The sequence below is a fragment of the Myotis brandtii genome, unplaced genomic scaffold, assembly GCF_000412655.1.
Source record: "Myotis brandtii unplaced genomic scaffold, ASM41265v1 scaffold486, whole genome shotgun sequence".
Classification (NCBI taxonomy): Eukaryota; Metazoa; Chordata; class Mammalia; order Chiroptera; family Vespertilionidae; genus Myotis; species Myotis brandtii.
The window spans coordinates 1703388-1726169 of record NW_005368569.1 but is presented as its reverse complement, the minus strand read 5'-3'; the positions used below and the strand labels follow the sequence as shown (position 1 = coordinate 1726169).

The 22782-nt window shown below is 51.4% G+C and overlaps 2 protein-coding genes across 5 annotated transcripts in view; one reads left to right on the top strand and one right to left on the bottom strand.

The window, feature by feature from the left end:
• Window positions 1-7070, top strand: part of SMPD3 (sphingomyelin phosphodiesterase 3, neutral membrane (neutral sphingomyelinase II)) — a 77405-nt gene extending 70335 nt beyond the window's left edge. For all 4 annotated transcript variants that reach the window (XM_014547814.1, XM_005876440.2, XM_014547815.1 and 1 more), the window contains 6 exons: window positions 78-153; window positions 263-418; window positions 1555-1644; window positions 1903-1966; window positions 3756-3918; window positions 4165-7070. In XM_014547814.1, coding sequence (XP_014403300.1) covers window positions 78-153; window positions 263-418; window positions 1555-1644; window positions 1903-1966; window positions 3756-3918; window positions 4165-4266 — 651 coding nt within the window. In that variant the 3' untranslated portion in view covers window positions 4267-7070. The remainder of the gene's footprint in view (window positions 1-77; window positions 154-262; window positions 419-1554; window positions 1645-1902; window positions 1967-3755; window positions 3919-4164) is intronic.
• A 763-nt stretch (window positions 7071-7833) lies between these two features.
• Window positions 7834-22782, bottom strand: part of PRMT7 (protein arginine methyltransferase 7) — a 35997-nt gene continuing 21048 nt past the window's right edge. The window contains exons 8-17 of the mRNA XM_014547813.1: window positions 19007-19134; window positions 18226-18361; window positions 17253-17336; window positions 16632-16679; window positions 15905-15994; window positions 12303-12464; window positions 11141-11215; window positions 9244-9404; window positions 8278-8374; window positions 7834-8059 (exon numbers count right to left, since the gene is read on the bottom strand). Of these exons, the coding sequence (XP_014403299.1) occupies window positions 7880-8059; window positions 8278-8374; window positions 9244-9404; window positions 11141-11215; window positions 12303-12464; window positions 15905-15994; window positions 16632-16679; window positions 17253-17336; window positions 18226-18361; window positions 19007-19134 (1161 nt within the window). The 3' untranslated portion in view covers window positions 7834-7879. The remainder of the gene's footprint in view (window positions 8060-8277; window positions 8375-9243; window positions 9405-11140; window positions 11216-12302; window positions 12465-15904; window positions 15995-16631; window positions 16680-17252; window positions 17337-18225; window positions 18362-19006; window positions 19135-22782) is intronic.

Sequence of the window (22782 nt, the reverse complement as noted above, 5' to 3'; positions counted from 1 at the left end):
TGATGTCAGTGTCCCTTTGTGTTCAGAGCAATGACTACTTAGACTTCCCCACCGACACCTCACCTCCTACTCCACAGGTGCAGGTGGGAAGCACACCTCAGGACCAAAGAATCGTCGGGTACATCACCTGTACACACCTGCACGCCCCGGAAGGTAGGGTCTGGCGGCCCGCACTTGTCTGGGGGTGGAGGACCTTTCCCCAGGGCCTGGCTGGGGCCTGGCTGCAGCTTCGTCATCGGGTCTCTGTGGTTCCGCTCCGCAGAAGACAGCGCCATCCGGTGCGAGCAGCTGGACATGCTTCTGGAATGGCTGGCTGATTTCCGAAAATCTACCTCCTCGTCCAGCACAGCCAACCCCGAGGAGCTGGTGGCGTTTGACATCGTCTGTGGAGATTTGAACTTTGACAACTGCTCCTCCGGTGAAGCTGGGTTCCTCCCCATTCCGGTTGGCTCCTGGGGGAGGGTGGGGGTTCCAGTCACAGCTAGCAACACAGTTAGGCAGCTCGAAGAACTTCCTGCTCCTTGTGAGCATGTGGGTGGGATGTCAGCAAGACGACGATTTCTCTGCCCCCTAGAAATCCTGGAATGAGAAGCACCCACACTCTGCCTAGAAAGCTCAGAAGCCTCCTTGCTGGAGACAAGATGCCCTAAAAACGAACCTGTGAAGGGAAGGCTTGGAGCCTCTGAAATTCAGACTGAGGACGAGTCAGCTAATACACTCATCAGGTCTTTATTCAGCCCTTACTCTGCACCAGGCACAATTCTAATGGTTGGTCATGGGCCACCTGTGCCAGTTAAGTCTCATAACAACCCCAAGAGTGGGCACTGTATTTACCCATATGGTATGGAAGAGGAAGCTGACACCTCCGGAGGTGGAGTAACTAGTCCAAGGTCACACCGCCAGTGAAGTGGTGGGACTGGGAATTGAACCCTACAAATCATGCCTTAAACCATTAGACTCCAAGTTCATCATGGGTGAAATTTCAAACAATTGATTTAAATATCTGATCTGTGAATCTGATGAGCATGCTCATCCCAGGGACCTCCTGGGAACTGGGGCAGCTCTGAGCTTCCCCCAAGCCTGGGCTCCCGGGCTCCTTCCACTCTAGCCACAGCCCCAGCAGAAACAGAGGATGGGTGAGCGGCATGGCCCTAACCCTCAGGGTGCACAGGGCGGTGCCTTCACCTGCTGACAGCTGTTTCTTCACAACTAAGAAGGCATCCCCAGGGTGGCAACTCAAAGGTTTGTGGGAAGAAAGGCACCTACCATGTAACACATCCCCTCTACTGCAGCCCTGTGGCCCCTCTTCGTCACATGCCTGATGCCAGCTCCAAATGCTGGGTGCTCCTCAGGTCTTCCTGAGTGAGGGTGGGGAGCCAGCACATATAGGAAGAGGCTGTCAGGAGGGGTTCCATCCAGTCAGGCCCACTCAGTGACCTGTCCTTCCTCTCCGGGGTCTCAGAAAGGCCCTCTAGCTTCATGAGTTAGCAGGACAAACTGGAACGCAGGGTGGGTCACTTCCCTCTCTGAGCCTGCCTCCTTCCCTCCCTGCAGACGACAAGCTGGAGCAGCAGCACTCCCTGTTTACACGCTACAAGGACCCCTGCCGCCTGGGGCCTGGCGAGGAGAAGCCATGGGCAATTGGTGAGCTGGCGCTGGGGGCAGGCAATGTGGGTAGAGGGGAACAGGGGCAGGGGAGGGGCACTACCAGGTTTTGAGCCCACCATGCTGAGACCTGACAGTGCACCAAGCCTGGGCTCCCCACGTGCTTCCTAGAGGGACCTCCAGGACTTGCTCCCAAGACCCCAGTGCTGGGGGATTTGGGACACCCAGGCTGGCAGATGCCTCCTGGAGGCTGGCTGGGTCCTACCTGCAGTGACTGCTCTCACCCCTCGTCCCCAGGTACCATGCTGGACCAGGATGGCATCAACGATGAGGATGTGAGCTCCCCTGACAACCTACAAAAGTAAGCACCCCGCTGTGGTGGGGCCAGGCGTGCCGGGTTCTGGGCTGAGCACCCAGCCCTGACTCACTGTGGGGAGATGGCTATAATCAGGGCAGAGAGAGAAGGAAGCCCGTGAGAGCCTCAGGGACAGAGCTGGGGTGGGTGGAGGCCCTGGAGGCATTCTTGCCGGGGATCCGCCTTACGGAGAAGCCCCAAAGTAGGCCTGAGGCGGTGTTTCCCACACCTGCAGCCCTGGCTCGCTCTACAAGAGCCAGTCCAATCCCAACCCCTGTCTGCCTTGGGAGCCTGCCTTGGGGCCCTGCCAGGCACAGGAAAAGGGACCAGAATTTTCCAGGGCAATGCTGACGGCTGCCAAAGAGCCCTGGGGATGACACCTGCTCCAGGGAGCCCAGCGACTGTTCGCCACCAATCAGGCAAATGAAAATACAAGCAAAGCTAACATGCTAGAAAGCCAGTTATTTTCAAAGTAGAGGCAGTTCCATTGCAACCAAATTTCATTCTTGAACCCAATGACACTTCCATAAAGGACACGTTTGAGAAGCGAGCAGCAGAACCAATTTATAATTCACAGCCCAAGACTGCACAGAGTCATGGCAATGGCTCCTTGCAGCTAATTTGAGCCAATTAATTAGATTACAGACTAAATTTGAAACATCATCCTATGCCGAGAAAATTATCTTTTTATGAGCTGATGATTAAAAAATGACTATCAGTAACTCGCAGATCACTGATGCTGGAATTAATTATCAAAGGCAAAGGACAGTAATGGATTATATTTCTGAGAGGTACCAATGTTCTGCATTCATTAGTGTATTTATCTCAATGCTGGTAAAGGCCTTGTAGAAACCCATGTTTGCTGGCTGTGCCTGTCCAGGTGCCCCTTCTACCCATCCAGGGTCTCTTAGTGGATGCCACTTTGCCCCTGACATCGGCCTGCAGCTGCCTCTGTGACAGTCTCCCATGAAGGCTCCTCCCCACGGGTGCTCAGACTCTGCAGGAAACCTGGCAGGACAGATGGCAGACAGGGAGTCAGGAGACCCGGAATTCAGGGTGTTAACACCCCCCCGAGCACCCCGGTCTCCCTGTAGAACCTTGGCTAGCACTTAAGCACCCATGTGGTTTTCCTTCCTCTGAGGAACAGGATGATAGTCACATCCCATTATTACTTTCTTGGCACTCCTGGTCCCCTGGTCCTGGGGCCCACAGCAATCATTCTTGTATCAGAGGAAATGGAAGCTCTGAGGTTTGGCACAGCTGCTCAGGGACAGACTGACACTAGAGTCCAGTCCTGGGATGGGGCCTGGGTGCTCTCCTAGCTCCCCACCACCCCCTGGACCTGAAATAAGTCATGGGGTTCTGGGGTCTTCCCGAGAAGGGTCCCTGAGGTTCACTGTAAAGACCAAGTTCCCCCAAACGGGACCCTACTGGCTCAGAGCAGAACCCTATTCTGCAGAGGGGACAGGCAGTTCTGTCCCCGACTCAGGCACAGTCTCTGGGCTGCACAGGGTCCAAGCTGTAGCCACAGCCAAACTCCCAGTTCAGAAAGAGAAAGCGAGTGCTGGCCAGCCCGAGGAAGACATGGAGCATTCCAGGATAGTTTCAGTCAGGAACGTGCAGCCTCAGACTCAGTTTCCCTCCCTCCTTTTTGGGGCCCACAAGGAAGACAGCTGTTAAACACAGGGGTGCGGTCTGACCTGCTTCTCTCGGGATGAGAACCTGGCTCCACACTCAGGACTTGGGGCCTGGGGCGGGGGCGGGGGCTCAGCTTGCCTCCTGTTTGCATGAGCAGGGTCTTGGAGAGTGAGGAGGGACGCCGGGAGTACCTCGCCTTCCCCACCAGCAAGAACTCGGGGGCAGGCCAGAAGGGACGCAAGGATGTGCTGAAGGGCAACGGCAGGCGCATCGACTACATGCTGTATGCAGAGGAGGGGCTGTGCCCGGACTGGAAGGCTGTGAGTCTGGGGTTGGGCAGCCAGGCCATGCCCATAGATAGGGGACCCTGAGCCCTGTACCCCTCAACGGCACTGAGCTCTCCTCTGAAAGTGAGTCCTGCCAGTCCAAGAGACCTATGGGGCCCTCGGGATCCTCCCACCCCTCTGCCCTTAGGAAGACCCACCGGCCCCAGCCCAGGCCCCACCCTTGCCTCTGCGTGGTGTCCTTTGGGTCTAATCAGGATGTTTCTCTTCCCCCAACCCCAGGAGGTGGAAGAATTCAGTTTCATCACCCAGCTGTCCGGCCTGACCGACCACCTCCCAGTGGCCATGCGGTTAATGGTGTCTACGGGCGATGAGGAGGCGTAGACCAGCCAAGTCATCACAGCAGCCTGGCCTCTGCTAGTCCTTTGAGCCAAAGCCCCTTTCTGGCCATGTCCCCTCCAGCAGCAATGCCAGGGAGAGGGCAGGGGCTGGGGGAGCCGAGGTCATCCCCGGGTGAGCTGCAACCAGCGCTGCCCTGCACCTCTGGGCACTAGCTGCGAACAGGAGTCAGGTCAGCCCGAGGAGCCCTAGCTACCCAACCAGTGCCATTCTTTCAAAACGTGATTTTCTACAAATCTACAGCACAACCTAGTTTGTAACCCGTGGGTTAGTATGAGAACCGGGTTTCTGTACTCTTTGTATCTTTTCTCAAGCTTCGTCCAGGGTTCATTATTTCTGTCTGCTGTCATGTTGTCTCGCATGCCTGCACCCTCGCATGCACGCTGCCCGCATGCCATGTGCCACGCCATAGTCACACAGACCCCTTGCTCAGGCCTCACCCAAGGCCAAACTCCAAACACAATCAGAACCAGCCAAAGAAGCATTCCTGGGCACAGGGCCGCCAGCGCGCAGCCTGCAGCTGGGTCGGCTCACGAGCAGGGACCGTGAGGGCTGTGTCCAGTCACCACAAGCCCGGGCTCTTCCCAGGGTCTTGCATTCAAGGGCGATTACATTTTAAAAAGAAAAACAGAAAGAGTCAACACCAGAAACAACCCTTCACTTTAGAGGGTCTGCAAACTGCAAGGGAGAACGCTGCTCTTCCTGAGACAGGCACCCCTCCTGGCCTGGGACCCACTCTAAGTGGAAACAGGAAGTTGAGGAGAGAGCACCACTTCTCCAGGGAGAGGGGAGCTCCCGGATGCAGTGGAAAGGGCGCTGCTGGTTTTGAAAATGATAAATGTGTAGCTTCTCTTCTGCCAAAACCAACACCTCCTCTTTCTGCCTGATCCCCTCTCTCCTCCAGACACCCTTCTGGTTTGGGACCAATCCTTCCCTGGGGACTGCCCCATCCATATGCTGGAGGAGCTCAGGAACTGTCCGCCTGCCTCTGGGTAGGGCTGCGGCTCTGTCCCCCAGACCCACCCTCAAAAGTGACCCTGGGGCCAAAGTGCAGAGGGCGACCTGTCCCCCCCTCACCAGTGGGCAGGCTGCGGGTGGCAAGGTCAGGGGCCACTGCTTGCACAGGGCAAGGAGTGGTACTGGTTGGCATCCAGGCACATAGATGCCCACTCTGCCACTAGGTGCCCAGGGCCAGCCCCAGGCACCCAGGCACTGGGCGTGGCAAAGCCTATAGGTGAGGCCTGCAGCTCATCACCCCATGGCAGCACTGCCTCCGCCCACCTGCCTTTATAAACACCTGGGGACACTCCCTACAGTCACACAGAGAAGGCTGTGTCCATTTCCAGGTGTGAGGCTCCCCCAGCTCAGGGGACTGTTCTTGACAACCCCCATTTATCTCCCCTCCTCCCAGTGCCCTGACCTGTGCCCACCTAGCTTGAAGCCAGCTTTGCCCAGGACCCTCTGGTGTCGGTGCGCTGACACTGTGCCTTGTCACCCACTGAGCTGCAAGAGGGACCAAGAGGGGTCCAAGCAGCCATCCAGAGGTCAGGTCCTGTGCTGGGAGAGGACAAGCTATACCCACCGTGGCACTGGCTTGTCAGAACCCACCTGGCCAGGGCAGTGGCAGAGCTGAGGGCTTCAATACTTCCCAGCCCTGCCCCTGGGGTCCAGAGCCATGAGGGGCTACTCACCACTGAGAACACAGTCCCACCTGAGCTCTGCTGTGCCCCTCCTCCAAGGGCCTGGCTTTCCGAGTCTTAGCCAGGCTTTGTGGGGTCAGAGGGCCCCTCACTCCCAGGAGCAGCCAGGAATCTACTCACACAGGCAGGGCCCTACTGGGCAGGCACAATGCCTAGGTGGTGGGGCCTGAGCCAAGGACCCCAGGCTGCAGCTCGGCTGTGTGCCCAGGAGCGCAGGGGAGACAGGCTAGGGCTCCTGAAGCAGAGAAACCTCATGGCGCCCAGCCCTCAGAGGGGCTGCCTCCCTCCTAGGGCAGCTGGATGGGGGCCACTGTGCAGGGGCACATGCTTCTCTCCTCTCACAGGGCGGCCTTAGGCAAGTCATACCTCCCTGTGCCTCAGTCACTTCCTGTCCTAACAAGGTCGCCTCTGCAGCCGGCCCTGGTGTACCACCTCCCAGCTGCCCTAGCAACTCCCTGATGTGGCCTCAGTACCGAGGCCGCCATCACCCAACCACATGTTTCTTGAAGCCTGTGGACTCCCGGGGCCGTGCACAAGCCAGACTTTTCCATTTTAATTTTTAAAAAAGAAAGAAAAGAAACATTGCCAGGATCTCATATTCTGTGTGTTTGGCCTGGGAGGGGCAGACAGAGGGGTTACCCAAATCCCCAACCAAATTCCTGCACCTGCCCTGGGCCTGGCCTTCTCCAGAGAAGCCAGGAGGCAGGGTCAGCTTGGGAAGGAAATGGTCATTTTCATTTGTCCAAACCACCTTAAGTTTTAAGTATGAATATTAATCTTGATGCTTTTTAACTATTGTATTAACTTGCTGAGATTTAGAAATACTGTTTTAAAAAAGAAAAAAAGACTTTTTTAATTTCTGTATTTTTTTCTGTATTGTATCCTCATGGGACATTAGGGGTTTTATATGGTAAGCACACCTAAGGTTTTGGTAAAAACATTATCAAATATATATCCAGACGATTCTTCCCTAGAAGAAAAACAATCTTTCACCTGATAAAATATTTTGAAAAGAGAGGTGTTTTTCTCCTTTACTGGTGCTGAAAGGAAGGATGGATCACAAGGAGAAAATAAAACTGTGAGGCTCAAGGCTGGTGTTCTCCACTTATTTGAGCGACAAGCTGGGGCCGGGCCCTGCTCGGACTCCAACCCCAGGGCAGGTGGTAAACAGCAAAAGGGCATTCTGAGGGTCAGGGGCAGAAGCAGTGGACTCATCTGCCCTGGACTTCTGAGGTGGTGGGAGGCACAGGAAAGAGGGGGGGCACACGGAAAGGGTTGTACCTCCTGGCTCCCTCTCCTGGTGGCTGGTTCCCTGGATCTGCATCTCAGGAACTGCTCTGGAACAGCCTCCTCCCTGTCTTCTGAACAGCAGCCTGGTGTCCGTTGTCAGGTTGTGGTCGCCTGCTGGTGCTGCACACTAAAGCCAAATGCTTAGGAATGTGGCTTGGTGACATTACCCATCGAGTGAAAGGGCCAGAACCCGGTCCTCAGCCCGGCCATGAGTCAGCATCAAGGTCCCTGGAAGCCCCTCCTAGCCAGAGCCAGGCAGAAGTCCCAGCGCACAGGCAAGGCTGGCGACCACCACGGGCAGCCCAGTCGCCTCAGCACATGAGGCCCAGAAAAGTGGTTCTGAAGCCTTAGAGCTTTCTGAGCACATCGGAACCACTGCAGAGTGGGCTCCCTGCCCACTTCTCGGCTTCAAGTTCAGCCAGCAGCCCATGCTGCCTGCCACACCTGGAGCGAGGAGCCAGCAGTGTGAAAATGAAAAAGGGACGAGGTCTCCATACCCAGAAACTGAGCGGGGGCCTGAAAGGAGCAGCACCTTCAACTTCCTTCCCAGAAAGCCACACCATTCAGAGCCCAGAGCCTCTCGGGCCACTTTATTTCTTAAGTGAGGGTCAGCGCCCATCACTCAGGGTATCAGAGAGTGTGAAATCCATGGTGACATCTCCAGTGAGGGGTTGGAACTCCACAGTGTAGCTGACTGTCTGCGGGCCTCCCAGAGGTGCTCTGGGGTCCAGCATGGTGCTGAAGAAGTACACGGCCTGCTTGCAGTGTGGGTTCCAGCAACAGTATCCCTGCAGCAGAAGCAGAAGGTGGTGAGGGCGGCCAGCAGCTAAGCCCTCTCTGGCCAGCCTCCCCTGCTAAAAGCTCGCAGTGGGAAGCTGCTGCTCGGACCAGGTTCCCATCTGGCTGACCGTGTCCCAGGAACACCCAGAGCACAGTGGTGATGCAGCCCCCTCAACAGGACTGTCTCTCAGGGTCAGCCACTCTGGGCCCGTGTGCACAGCACTACCTTGTCCTCTGCAGGCTTCAGCAGGCCAGTGCTGATGGTGCTGTCCGGGGTCAGGTGGTATTCCATCCACAGGACAGCCCCGTGGCTCCTCCCAGGCCTGGGGGAGGGAGATGTTTGGTCAAACAGAAACAGCACCACAAGAGATGGTGAGCATGGCCATGGCTCCCCTCTGCTTTCCAGAAACCTCTGCTTCTTCCCTACTTCCACCTGCCCAGTCAGGAGGCTCTTGACACTCCGCCTGACTAAAAACCACTCAGTAAAATGCTGAACAAGAAGAGCCACAACCAAAGCCCCCTCACTCCTCACAGTCTGGCCACGTATTGGGTAAGCCTGGGGCAGGGCAGGTCAGCCACAGGACCGGCCTCCTTAGCCTGCGGTCACAGAAAGGCTTGGTCCAGAGGCTCAGAGCACAGTCCTGGCACCGCATGCTGGAAGAACCCTCCCTGATACCCTGGATGGCAGGCCCAGATGGTCTCTGCCTGCCTCCCCTCATCAGAGGAGCCCCAAAGGGCCCTGGGCTCAGGGCTCCAGCCAGGGGGCTCTTCCTCTGGGAGCAGCAGCTCCTCCCATGAAGGGAGCTGGAGCTGGGTGGGCCTGACCATGCCTCACAGTGAGTGCCCTCGCCAATTCCTAACCTGCTTTAGTTCCCAGGAGAAAAATGGTCCAATGGGTAACCATAGCAACCAAATTCACATTTCTCTGCAGCTGTGATCCAATATGCTGTTAGCTCAAAGGGAGCCTGAGATGCAGAGGGAAAAGCAAACCCCACTTGGGCACCGCCTCCTACCCAGAGGCTGTGAGGACCCTCTATACACTCAGGGCCACTTTAGACCAAGAAGGGCAAGGCTGAGACAAGGAAGGCCATCAAGTGGTTAGCCACATGGGCAGTAACTGCTAGACAGAAAGCAGGCACTCCCGCCCCCTTATTTCCTTCCCCAACACTCCCACTCAGGAGCCAACACTCACCTCCTCAGCTCAATGGAGCCCTCAGCATGGACAGACTGCGGGGGGACTGGCTGCCGAAAATCAAAGGTCAGGATCTGCTGCGGCTCGGAGAGGCTGCGGCATGGGTACTCCCACAGCGGGTGGGGCTCAGCCTCCTTGCTTTCCCTAAAGTCCAAGGCATGCTGAGAAGGGAAGGAGATTTGAGGCTCTGCAGAGACAGGACCAGGATGCCCAGGAGGCAAGGGGCTCATGTCCCCACCTCCAGGGTCCATGCCAGTGGCCCCTCGCCTCCATGGTCCCGTCCCTCAGGGTAAATGCCAGAGTCTCATGGGGCAGTGGGTCCTCACAGACCATGGCTTCTCTGTTCCCTGTGCCATTCATGAGCTGTCTCCCCAGCAAGTCACTTCACCTCTCTAAGCCTCACTTTCTCCCTTTTTAAAATGGGATGACACTGCTTATCTCACAAGCTACTTTGAGGACCAAATGTCCACACTGATGACAACACCTGGTGCTTGGACACTCGCCTGTTAGGTGGCCCTTACTAAGCACTACAGCTGACAGATCACCCCCACATGAGGATCCCAGTCTAGACAACGCAGAGACAAGCAACCATGGTGCCGAGGAGCGCTGACTCCTGCAGAGACAGGGCTGGACAAGAGAGCTGCCTGGAGGGGTGACCTCAGAGCTGCCTCCTAAGGTCACACGGGAGTTGGTTGCAAGGAGAGTGGACAAAACTGAGGAAAGAGCAGGCCTAGCAGCAGGGGTCAGTGACTCTGAAGGGGTGACTCTGCAGGGGGAAGGGACAGGGGCCTCACAGGTTTTCCCACAGGGGGTAGACAGGGCCAGACTCAGGATCTACAGGTGTATTTGAGCTCCAAGTGGGGAATGGTCGAGTGGGGGAGGCAGGAGGCTACATGGTCACAGACAAGAGGAAGTGGCCCAGACCAGAGCAGCAGCAGGGAAAGAAAACTGGATTTGGGGCTCACTGATGACCTGACGGTTATGGAACCTGATGACCAAGTACAAGTGAAGGCGAGGACTTGCCTGGGAGGATGCCCAGGCCCTGAGCCCAGTGCTTGGTACCTGGGTCTGAGGTGGTGGCAGGCCGAGGATGGGAGCCCTGGAAGAAGCCAGGCTGGGGATGGGGGAAAAGCATGTGAATTTGGAAGCATCAAGGTCAGAGTGCCTGAGGACATCTCAGTGGAGGGTACACTGCTCTTAGCTATTTGGTCTGAGCTCAGGACAGATGCAAACATTATCCTGCAACAGAGAGGGGGCAGGGGACTGGTAAGGAAAGGGGCCTGAGGGAGACCTAGAACACATGACAGCTTAGGGGATGGAAAGGAAGGGAGAGGCCAAGAAGGAGCCTAAGAAGTGGTCAGAGGAGGCTAGAGTGTGCAGTGACACAGCACAAAGATTTCTAGAAGCATGGAACAGTCAGTGGTTAACTGTGGAGGGGCAGGCAAACTGAAAATATCTGGTAGATTTATTTACTTCAAAAAATATATTTATGTGAACAATCCACAATCATTGTAGAAAAATGTGAACAGAGCCCTGGGCTGTTAGAGCATTATCCCTCCAACAAAAGGTTTTGGTTCAATTCCCAATCAGGGCACATACCTAGATTGTGGGTTCAATCCCTGGGCAGGGCATGTATGGGAGGCAACCGATTCTGATTCAGGGGTTACAGCACAGGGCCAAGAATGGCCTGGTACTAGACCCTGAGACACAATGGCTCTCAGACTAATGCTCATGATGAGCCAAGCAGAATAAATACGCCCGGCCCCAACAGAAGAGCTGCTGCTCACACTGCCCAACCCATGTCTCTCCACAGAAGCCAGACGTCCCTGTCAGAGGCCTGTGGTGATGTGGAGTGGGTGGGAGGAACACTGTGGGTGGGAGCTGCAGCCCCATCTACCTTAATCATGTCATCCATGATGTGCACATCAAAGCCTTCACAGTCGCCACAGGGGCTCCGGATCCGCCACAGGTCCTACGAGGAAGGCACAGTCTTCACTGACACCCACCCGCCAGGGAACCCCGACGCCCGCACCCACAGGGGCCACAGGGAAGTGTGGCAACAAGATAAAGAGGGTCAGTGAGGTCAAGCTGGGGTGTCCCCAGCCCCAAACCTTAAGCACATCGTGCTGTTTTCACATGCCTAGAGGACACACCCAAGGTTGAGGACCTAGAAGAGAGCCCCCAAAGTTGAGGACAGTTCTGTGACATGACCCCAAGTCCTCTCCCACAAGGAGACAACTGGCCAGAGCTACTGGGCTAGGGTTTCTTGCTCTCTGTCCATCCTGAACACCATTTTCTTCAGGAAAAAATCTATAAGGCTCTGTACCAATAAACAGCGTGAGAACAGCAGGAGGGAGGAGACCAGAAGCCCTCAGACCAGTCACCTTTGTGTCCTTCTCCTGGATTTTTGCCTGGAGACGAGCATCGCTCTCCACATTCCTTCTTTGGCCATGAACACCAGAATTCATGTGGAAATCTCATCAGGTAAACAAATAACACAGAAGAAATACCCAGAAAGTTAAGTGATGGGGTCACTCAGCTACCAATGGACAAAGCCATTCTTATCAAAGAAATATCAAATGAGGTTCACTCGACATTTCGCGTTAAAAGCATTTTAAAATCCTTTTAATAAAAATGCCTTTCCCAAAATGACTGTGTGACTGTGGCTCTGCTTTGATGAGAAAATTAAAATGAAGCTTTTCAATTTTTTCTCGCATAAAGGTGACTCTCCCGTCTCAAAAGGCTTTTAACAAGTGCAGCCTGGACTCTTAATGAGAGCAGAGCAAGCTGCACAGCACGTCTTCTGAAACTCTTAATTTATGTATTTTAATTATTCTGATAAGCCATATTGTACAATGACAACACACAGCCAATTCCATTTCATATGTCAAATTACCGCATTTAAAAAAAGACAGGCGTCTTCTATTCAGCCCGGCAGGTGCTGAAACAGAAAAGCAGAGGCCAAATCACACAGACCTGAGGACCACCATCTACACCCAAGTCTTTGCAAGAAAGCAAGGTACCCCCGTCCCGTCTGCAAAAACCTCTGGGTGGCCTACCCTGAACTCCACGACCACAGCGTGCAGCGAGGCAGCCTGGGGCATCACCACAGCGCCAGGCCCCAAGTGCTGGTCCAGGGCAGTCCGCACATACCAGAAGTACAGATTGTGCCATGGCAACAGGCTGGTGGTAAAGAATGGCTCACCCAGCAGGAGAGAGACCTGGAGATCAGAGCAAAAAGCAGAACCAAGACATCAGAAGGACTCTTCTGAAAAGAAACACAGGTCACAAGTTTCACGGGTACATGGAAGCAACAGGCCATTCATTTGCTCACTCACTCAGTCAACAAAGAAGTGTGCCAGGTCCGAACCTGCCTGTGAGGATACAGAGATGAAAAACAGAAACAAGCCCCACCCTTAGGAGTGCTGAATGGAAGAGGGAGCCGGTGAGGCTGGGACTGTCCTCGCGGAGAGTGACAGGCTATGACAGAAGCATGGAAGGGGCATGTGGAGGACCTCAGAGGTAAGAGCATCAGGAAGGGCCTCCAGGATGGCCCTGGACATCTCCACTCAAAGCTTATCTGGACAATTTATTTTCAGTGTTTTCCATCTCTCTCACGAGGCTCTGAGCACCATGGAAATGGGGACACTGGCAGCACAGTAACCTCAGCACTGAGCAAAGTGCCTGGCCCACAGCAGATGGTCAGTACACATGTGCTGAGTAAATGAAGCAGACATGAAACACATGAGTAGGAGTCCGAAAAGCAAAGGAGAGGAGACTCCAGACAGTGGACGGACAGAGGCACATATGGTGGGAGAGGAGGCCCTCTCAGGAGCTCGCCAGAAGAGCACACAGGGCAGGGTGGTAAAGGGTGAGGCCAGAGAAATGCAGAGGAGCCAGGTCACCCAAAGGCAACTGATGACAGGTTAAGGGGACTGGACTATGCCGAGGAGGCAAGAGGGGGCCACTAAAAGCTTTAATCAGAGAAGGGGTGTGTTTTTAGAAAGAGCCCTCTGACATCCACGAAGCCTATGAGGACACCACCTGCAGATGGAGCGGGGACAGGAGGGGACTTGGGTGAGTACTATAAGGAGTGGGGAGTGTGCAAAAGGGAGACCAAGACATGGCAGATGCTGATGAGACAGGGCACCAGTCCAAGATGTCGGGGTTTCTGGCTGAGGTGACGGAGACGCAGAAGGAAGACACTGAAGACAGAGAAGTGTTGGTCCTGAGTGCTCCCCAACCCCCAGAATCGGGAACAAGGCAAGAATGCCCCGCTCACCACTTCTATTCACCACCCCAGTGGCCTGGAATCTAGCCAGTGCACCATGCCAATGGCTTACAGAATTTAAATGCCTTTTTAATCCTCATCAATGAGGGGGAAAAAGAGCAACTTGTATATGAATGTTCATAGCAGCATTCATAGTAGCCAAAAAAGTAGAAACAACCCAAATGTCCATCAACTGATAAACAGAAAAACAAAATGTGGTATTCCCCATTCCATACAATGGACTATTACCCAGCAGTAAAAAGAAATGCAATACTGGTTTATGCTACAATGTGTATGAATCTTGAAATAAGGCAATCACAAAAGGATCACGTATTGCATGACTCCATTTACATGAAATGTCCAGAAACGGCCATTCATACAGACAAAAAGTACATTAGTGGTTGCCTAGGGCTGGGAGGATTGGTGGTAAATGGGGAGTGACTGCTAATGGGCAAGGGGTCTCCTTTTGGGGGATAAAATATTCTAAAGTTGATCGGGGTGAATGTTGCATGACCTTATGAATATAATAAATCACTTAAGTGTGTGTTTTAATGGCTCATAAATTGTTCTTTAAAAAAAGGCATAGGGGGGAAATGGATAAAAGATCTGAGTAGATATTTCACTAAATAAGACACAGAAGAGCAAATGAGCACATAAAAAGGTGTTCAACATCATTAGGCATTTGGTAAACACATATCAAAACCATGAGACATCACTGCACAGCCATTAAATGACCATAATAAAAACAATAGACAACAAGTGTTGGTAAAGATACAGAGAAACTGGGACCCTCGTACATGACTGGGGATGTAAAATGGTACAGCCACTTTGGACAAGTTTGGCAGTTTCTTAAAAAGTTAAAACAAAAATATCTTATGAACCACCAATTCTAAGCCTAGGCAGCTGAAAACACGTATCCTCACAAAGACTTAGGTACCAGTGTTCACAGCAGCGCTGAAACAGCCAAAACCTGGAAACAATACAAATACCCCTAACAAATGAATGGATACACAAACTGTGGCATAGTCATACCATGGGGTACCAATCAGAATTAAAAAGGAACAAAATACTGCCCTGGCCAGTATGGCTCCTTCATTAGAGCCTCAGCCCGCACACCAAAGGGTGGTGGGTTCAATCCCCAGTTAAAGGCATGTACCTGGGTTGCGGGTTCCATCCCCAGCCCTGGTCAGGGAAAATGCAGAAGGCAAACCAATCGATGTGTATCTCTCACATCAATGTCTCTCTCCCTCTCTCTCTCTTTTCCCCTCTGTTCCTCCCTTCCACTCTCTCTAAAAATCAAAGCAAAAAAATATCCTCAGGTAAGGATTAACAACAAAAAAGAGAACAAAATGCTGACACATTCTACAACATGGATGAACCTCAAAGACATGCCCAGTGAAAGCAGCCCAACAGAGAAGACCATATATTGTATTATTCCACTTACATGAAATGCCCAGAAAAGACAAGTTTATAGACAAAAACCAGATCAGTGGTTGCCTGGGGCTGGAGGCTGGGTGAAGAAAATGTTGTAAAACTAGATTGTGTGATAGTTGTGCAACTCTATAAATTTACTAAAAGAAAAAAAAATCATTAAATTGTACTCTTGACATGGGTTGAGTTGATGGTATGTCAATTATATATCAAAAAATCTGTGCAAAAAGTTGGCAAGAAAGATGACGGGTTCCAGCTTTAAGGGCCTGTGGGACATGTGAGGAAAGACATCCAGTTGACACTTGGAGACACATTTGTCCCTCACAGATTCCCATGTGGAAAAGGATGTTATCACTGGAGAGGAGTCAGAGAGGACAGATAAGGAGGGAGCGCCAAGAACTTCCCAGGGAAGGATCAAGTGAAGGAAGAGAGACCCACGAAGGACTGAGAGGAAGGAACTGGAAAAATAAGAAAACCTAGAAGAGGCAGTCTCTTAAAAACCTACAAAGAAGTGTGTTAAGGAGAGAGAGGGCCCTGGGTCGTAGGGTCCAGGGGCCTGGTGAGAGGAAGCATGCAGGAGACTGTTTAGTTACTAAGAGGTTACTAAGAGGTGGGAGGCACCCGCTGGGGACGAAGCCCGGCTGACGGCGGCGGCGGGAGGTGAACAGGAAGGTGAAGCGCACAGGAGAGCTGTGAAGGGAACAGGGAGGAGGACACAGTGTGCTGCTGTTGTTCCCAGCAGAGCTGGCTGCCCTCACTTCAAGGAGCAGAGATTAGCCAGAGTTCAGAGCAGTGCAAGTATCTGCTCAGCGGGCATCTCTGCCACCCCTCCTCACACCCTCCACAGTGGCCACTTCCTAGCTGGTGAGTTCCACAGGGACCCTCCATGAGGCTGGAGAAGAGAGGGGAGAGCTCAGGCCATCGAGCGCTGTGCCCTTACTGTGAACTCTCATTACTCACCTTTTTACCCTCCAAGTCTGCAGATGTTAATAATTCAGGCCGTTTCTCTATTACATTAATTTTATCTTCCAAGTGGTTAGCCTTTAAGATCTTAGAGATAAAACAACACAAGTATTATTTTTGTCCAGAAAAAAACATCTCAACGTTGCTTTTTCTGTCTGCAGCTTGCTGGCCAAGTAGTTCCAGAGCACCACTCTTATCTGCTTTGTGGAAATTCTCCCCTCCAGGGCATCCTATACACCAGGGATGAGATCACTAACAAAATGCAACAGAAAAAGAAATTTCTCTCTCAGGCACATCTACAGGACTTAGCAATAAGCCTGCAGTTCTGGTGGAGGTGGGTTCTCCTTCAGAGAAGAAAGCAAAACCAGTCACTGGCCAGGAGGAGAAAACCATCACGGAACCAACCAGACAGGCCAGCCCGTGAGCAATGACTCCCTGGGCACTGGTGTCCCAGAAACAAATCATAGGAAGAATTTAATTTTTTAGTTTCAAGTGAGGAGAAAGCTTACACTTCTTTAGCCAGAAAACAAAACGAAGTCTATGCATCTGTTTCTAATCAATGACAGCCCTAGAAGACTTTTAGGCCAGACCGGAGCAAGCAGGCTGCTGCTGCTTCTCCCAGTGCCCTTGGTACCCACACTACTTCAAAGCAGTAAGTGCCAGACTTGGGAAGGCAGGCACCGCAGGTCCCCTCATTATTTCAGTAACAACAATTATCACTTACCTTTTTCATCAGTCTATGAGAAGCTGCCGAACTCTCTATTGTAAGTACCTAGAGAGAATAACATGCTATTAGTGTAGGAGATTCACTTAACAGAGAACAAAATTAAAGATGAAAATGGGGCGAAATCATTCCCAGGCAGAAGGCACCACCTAACCACCTCCACCTGTGCTCATTACCCGCTGGACAGCACCCATGCTCTGCACTGACCCTAGAGCAGGGTGGCAGCTGACAGCGGAGCTGCAGGTATAGGTCAATGTTGTAGCCTGACTCCTGCCGACACAGAGAGGCAATAAACCCATAATTCTGAACCAAGCATGCTACACAGATGGCAGCTTCACCTGCAAAGGGCTTTACAGAACTGTGTACCCAGACCACACCTCCGCACTGACCCTAGAGCAAGGTGGCAGCCGACAGCGGAGCTGCAGGTATAGGTCAATGTTGTAGCCTGACTCCTGCCGACACACGGAGGCAATAAACCCATAACTCTGAACCAAGCATGCTACATAGATGGCAGCTTCACCTGCAAAGGGCTTTAGTTGCAGAACTGTGTACCCAGATCACATGGCACCCTAACTCAAGAGCTGCATTCAGGAAGCTAAGAGAACAGCAAATGTCCAGTACCTGCTCTGCCCCAAGGTAATGCGCCAGCATGGAGAGCAGACTGCCATCGCTGACACACAGGCAAACACTGTCTGGCTTCAGCACCTGCCAGAGAAGAGCAACTTCAGCACAAGTTTTCTTACAGTATGTCAAGAAATTCTTGTTGACAAACGGACAGATCCCACTGCCCAGCTGGATCTTTTTGTGTTCCTACACCATGTGGCAGCCAGTCCCCATCCTCCAACACATCCACCTCACTCACCTCTCCCAACCCAGACCCTGAGATCGGGAAGCTGTCCTAGAAGGCCCACCTGAAAGCCTGCCCCATTTTCCACTGGCCACCTCCCAGGCCACGAGGACAGGCCTCTGTCACAGCACAGACAGCTGTGGGCCTGCTGAGTGACTCCCCAAAGACAGGGATTCCTTTATGGGGCACAGATCTCAGAGAAACTTAGGATGGTTAGGTTCCTCACTACACCAAAATGCATGCATGTACACATACTTCTGAATACTACTCCAAGGAGTCAAGAGATACCCCTCCAAATCCCGTGTGTGGTCCCCAGGTGAGAGGCCCCTGCAGCAGGGAGCAAAGGCTTTCACGGAGGAAAGTTACATGGCCAGATTTACATTTTAGAAAATTTCAGAAAGGAGGCAGCAGATGAAAGGAAGAATGGGTGGCTGGGTCCACTGGGATCACCCACAGGAACTGCTGGTGGGTGATCACAAAGGCAAAGTTCCAGGGGGACAAAGGCAGGGGCCAACGGGAAGCTGTCAGTTGGAGGCTCTCATGGGTGAGCAGAGAACAAGCCCTCACGAAGTCCCATGACATGCTCAGGCTCACCTGAGCAAACCCCCTCACTCCCCCCGCCCCCGGAAGGAGCTGGCTGAAGTCACTCAGACAGACCAGGGAGCACAGAAAGGAAAAGCAACAAATGAGCTGGGACCCACGGGACAATCTCCTTGCCCACAAGCACCCAAGAAGCTAGACACATACCGTCCTCAGGGCCTGGGCATATTGATCAGTTCTGTGCTGATCATTGATTTCTCCAAACCGAGGTCGGTTCCAGAGCAGGTGAGCCTGGCAGTCACACACAGGCCGTGCTGGATGGATTCTCCCATTCTTTTGGGGGCTGGGCCAGTAAATGAACAGACACAGAGTGATGAGTGTGACCTGCTAGACACCAGCGAGCATGAAAACATGGCACAGGGACCTGCCCCAGAGAAATCAAGATGGGCCTCAGAGGACACACCCACAGTCCTTTCCTAGATTCGTGCTAGGCTCTGGCTCTCAAAGAGGCGTTAGAGCTTGGAGGGCCTTCTAATTCAAGATTCTCATACATGTCTGTTCCAGGTAGGGGCCCCACAATGGTGGCAACCTCTTCTGAGTACATGCAGTAGGTGCTGACACATCCAGTCACAGACTTTTGCTCTTATTTTATTCTGTTCAGATATAAATGTGCCCACTCATGCCTCTATAATTCCCAATTATAGACACAAACTTAGAGCTTGGAGGGCCTTCTAATTCAAGATTCTCATACATGTCTGTTCCAGGTAGGGGCCCCACAATGGTGGCAACCTCTTCTGAGTACATGCAGTAGGTGCTGACACATCCAGTCACAGACTTTTGCTCTTATTTTATTCTGTTCAGATATAAATGTGCCCACTCATGCCTCTATAATTCCCAATTATAGACACATAAAGTCTATAAAAGGGGAATTTACATAAATGCGTAGTGTCACAGGCCCAGTGCCCACCCCTTGAGGCTCGGGGTATACCTGGTTCTCTGAAGGCTGTACCACACACAGTAGTCGTCGTGGTGGGCTACCAGGCAGAGGGCTGAGCCCTGGACCACAGGCTCCTCTTGCGGCAGGAAGTACACACACTGCATCCAGTGGTCCCGCCACTGAAATAGGAAACGAAGAATCAGCAGTCACTAGCTGCAACAAGAGAACGCTTCTAATCCAGGAGTCAAAGCCCAAGCCACAAATCAGTTTGCAGGGAGGCCACAGTGTGGACAACAAATAGCTACTGTGGCCAAAGAGATAAAGAAGAAAATTCTTAAGTCAGAAAGGCTAATGGCTGGAAAGCTTGCTGGAACACTATTGGCTTTAGGGAGATAAAATGTGGTCTAGGGCAGCTGTCTTCAAGAAGGGCTCAGGGGAGGAGAAGGCTCCTGACCCTCTTGTGGGGAAGGGGGCCTGGAGGAGAAAGGCAGAGAGGAAGGAAGACAGAAAGAAAGCAAATGTGGCAAATGTTAACAATTGTAATTTTAAGTAAAGGCCACATTAGCGGTCATGTTCACTTATTCTGTGGACTTAAGATTTTTCAAAATAAAAAGTTGGGGAAATAGTACAGGAAGGTTTTATTTTATTCTTTTGAATTAAACAGTTTTTAAAGATGTGGAAAACTCTAAATTGTGAAACGATTTACAATGATTCAGAGTCAACCTTTTAATAAGCTTTGTCGATCCTTTTTGATATTATAAACCCCACATCCAGGATTCTATTCTAAAAAAAACAAACAATGACAAAACAAAGAAAAGAGAAGACTCAAAACCTCTTAGAATCTCTATAGGAACACTGAATGAAAACTTTCTAAGAGACTGGACCAGTTTAATAATTTTTTTTAAAATGGAAAAAAAGAAAAGAACTGCCCTGGCCTGCGTGGCTCAGTTGGTTGAATGTCATCCTGTGTACCTAAAGGCTGCCAGTTCGATTCCTGGTCAGGGCACATGCTGGGGTTGCAGGCTCAATCCCCAGTAGGAGGAATGCAGGAGGCAGCCAATTGATGTTCGACTCTTACACTGAAGTTTCTTCTCTCTCTCTCTCTCTCCCCCTCTCCCTTCCTCTCTCTCTAAAAATCAATAAACTATTCTTTAAAAATAAAAAAGAAAGAAAAGAAAAAAGCTATAGTTATGTAAAAATGCATGTTACAGAATTATTTATACTCACAAAAACTGGGATCAAACCAAATGTGCAACAGTTCAGAAATGGATAATAATTCCTTAGACAGAAACTCGCAGACATTTAAAATGATGAAAAAGAAGACTATGGTGCAGCAGAAAAATACAAAAATTAGTCTGACAAAAACCCATGCATTAGAAAGGGTGCAAAGAAAGGGAGTTCTTTTAGATGGGAGGCCTACAAGTGACTGAATTCATTTTTGTTCTATATAATGAGGTTTATATAGAACAAAATTATTCTTATAATCTTTAAGCCTCTTTTTTAAAAAAAGAAATAATTGTCCTAAACAGTGGGTGCCTGGCTCAACTCTGATGAGACTGCCTGCACACTCTATACCAGGACCACATCGGACCCTACCTACTCTTAGATGTAACTAAAAAGCAGGTGAATGGCATTCCCTGTAGCTAAGATGTCTATTTGTACAGAAAAGCTAACAAATGAAAATCTAACCAGATACATTCTGAAAAAAATAAACAATAACAGGAGAAAAAAATAGGTTCACTAAAAGCTATTGTTCTTTCCCTACTATGCAAATGGATCCTAAGACAAAAGAAGCCTTTCCCTAACCCCTCGGTACTCCCTTAGTGCTTCCCTGTCACTGTGCCCTTCCCACACACCAGCCTTCCAGGTCCTAATGCTAAAGAGCTGCTGACAACCCACTGTCTAAGGTGAGACAGGCTGAGCAGATTTCAGATCAAGAACAGTTTTTTGAAGTCAGGAGGGAGATTCATTAGCAGCTCCTCGAGTTCCTAACAGTCCAAAAGTCACTGCTGGTAGAGAGAAAGGACACATGCCGCACAGTCAGGAGACTTGAGACAGGCTGAGCAGATTTCAGATCAAGAACAGTTTAGTGAAGTCAGGAGGGAGATTCATTAGCAGCTCCTCGAATTCCTAACAGTCCAAAAGTCACTGCTGGTAGAGAAAGGACACAAGCCGCACAGTCAGGAGACCTGGGGATGAGCACCCACCACTGCTGCCTAGACAGGAGGCCCTGCTCCAAGCACTGGGCCAAGCTGAGTCTTGGTTTGGACATTATGTGGTTCCAGCATGAGGATCCATGTAATTTTGCAACATCACACTCCTGGAGAGGAACAAAGTCTAGTGCGAATCTCAACTCTGTGGAAATCTCACACACACACACACACACACACACACACACACACACACTCAGCCAGCAGAGGACAAAGGCTATAGAAGAGGGAAGTTCACACCCACTGCCTGGATACATGCCTGCCTACCTGGGCCAGGGGACTGGAAGACAGTTTGGAGAGGGAAGCTCACAAGGCCAAGGGAACTGACCACAATCCCACAGCAGTCATAACCTTTCGGCCTAAGCAGTAACTCAAGGACCAAAAGGGGGCTGCTAGGCCTTCCCTAAGTCACCTGCGTATACCTAGAACCAATCAAAACAAAGCCAGTGTCCCCCAAGTAGTAACAGAAGGAGGGACATAGAGGAAGGTACTCAGCGCCTCCCAGGAGAAAGGGAAGCTCTGATTCCTCAGCTCTGAAGCACCTTCCCCACTTTTCTAAGTAGTAACAGAAGGAGGGACATAGAGGAAGGTACTCGGTGCCCTAATTCCTCAGCTCTGAAGCACCTTCCCCACTTTTCCCTGAGTGTGTATGTAGAGGGGTTGAGAACACATGCACATGAGAAAATGCAAAAGATATAAAAGGGTCAAGGAGTGAAAAAAAAGTTTCCTTTCCACCCCTCATCTTCATCCCTCTTCCCAGAAGTAACCATTTTTAGTGATTTCTATAAACTCTTCCAAAGATACCTTTACACACACATACCACACATACACTCATCCACATATATCCTCATTTTTAGTAACACCACTGTTGGCATACCACATACTGCTCTGCACCTCTACTTTTGCTTCACTGAGCGATATATCCTGGAGACTGTTCCACATCAGTGCACAGAGAGCTGCCTCATTCACTGAATGGAGGATAATGGATTAGCCAGTCCTCCACTGGTGCCCTCTGGGGTGTTCCAGTCTTTTAAATCAGGACTGTAACACATCACTCTACTCATATGCAAATCTATCCAGAGCCTAACTGTCTAGAAGTGGCATCACTTCCCATGGTGAGGAACTGGGCCTCACTGAGTGCCGGGGATGCCCCGACAATCACTTCCTGCTCTTCCCCACGGCTCCACCACAGTGCGCTGCCCCACTTTTTGAATTTTATTCACTAACAGGTAAAAAATGGTATCTCACTGCAGTTTAAATCTTCATTGTTTTTATAAGTGAAGCTGACCAACTTTTCACATGTTAAGGAGTACTCTGCATTACCTTTTCTGTAGTTCATTAATTCCACCCACTTTCAACTGACCTGGGAAAGGTAGATTTTGAGACCAAGAAAATGAGTCTGTAGACAAGCTACAGTTCTGTATTTCAAGTTGATCTGATGGGAGAGCCAGCATAGTAACTTCCCTACAGTTCACTGTGTCCACTGGTGCTGACCATGAACTTGGCCTGAGAGATCTATCATATATATATATATGCTTCCTGCACACCCTACACTGGGGACTGAGCCCGCAACCTGGGCATGTGCCTTGACGGGGAATCGAATCGTGAACTCCCGGT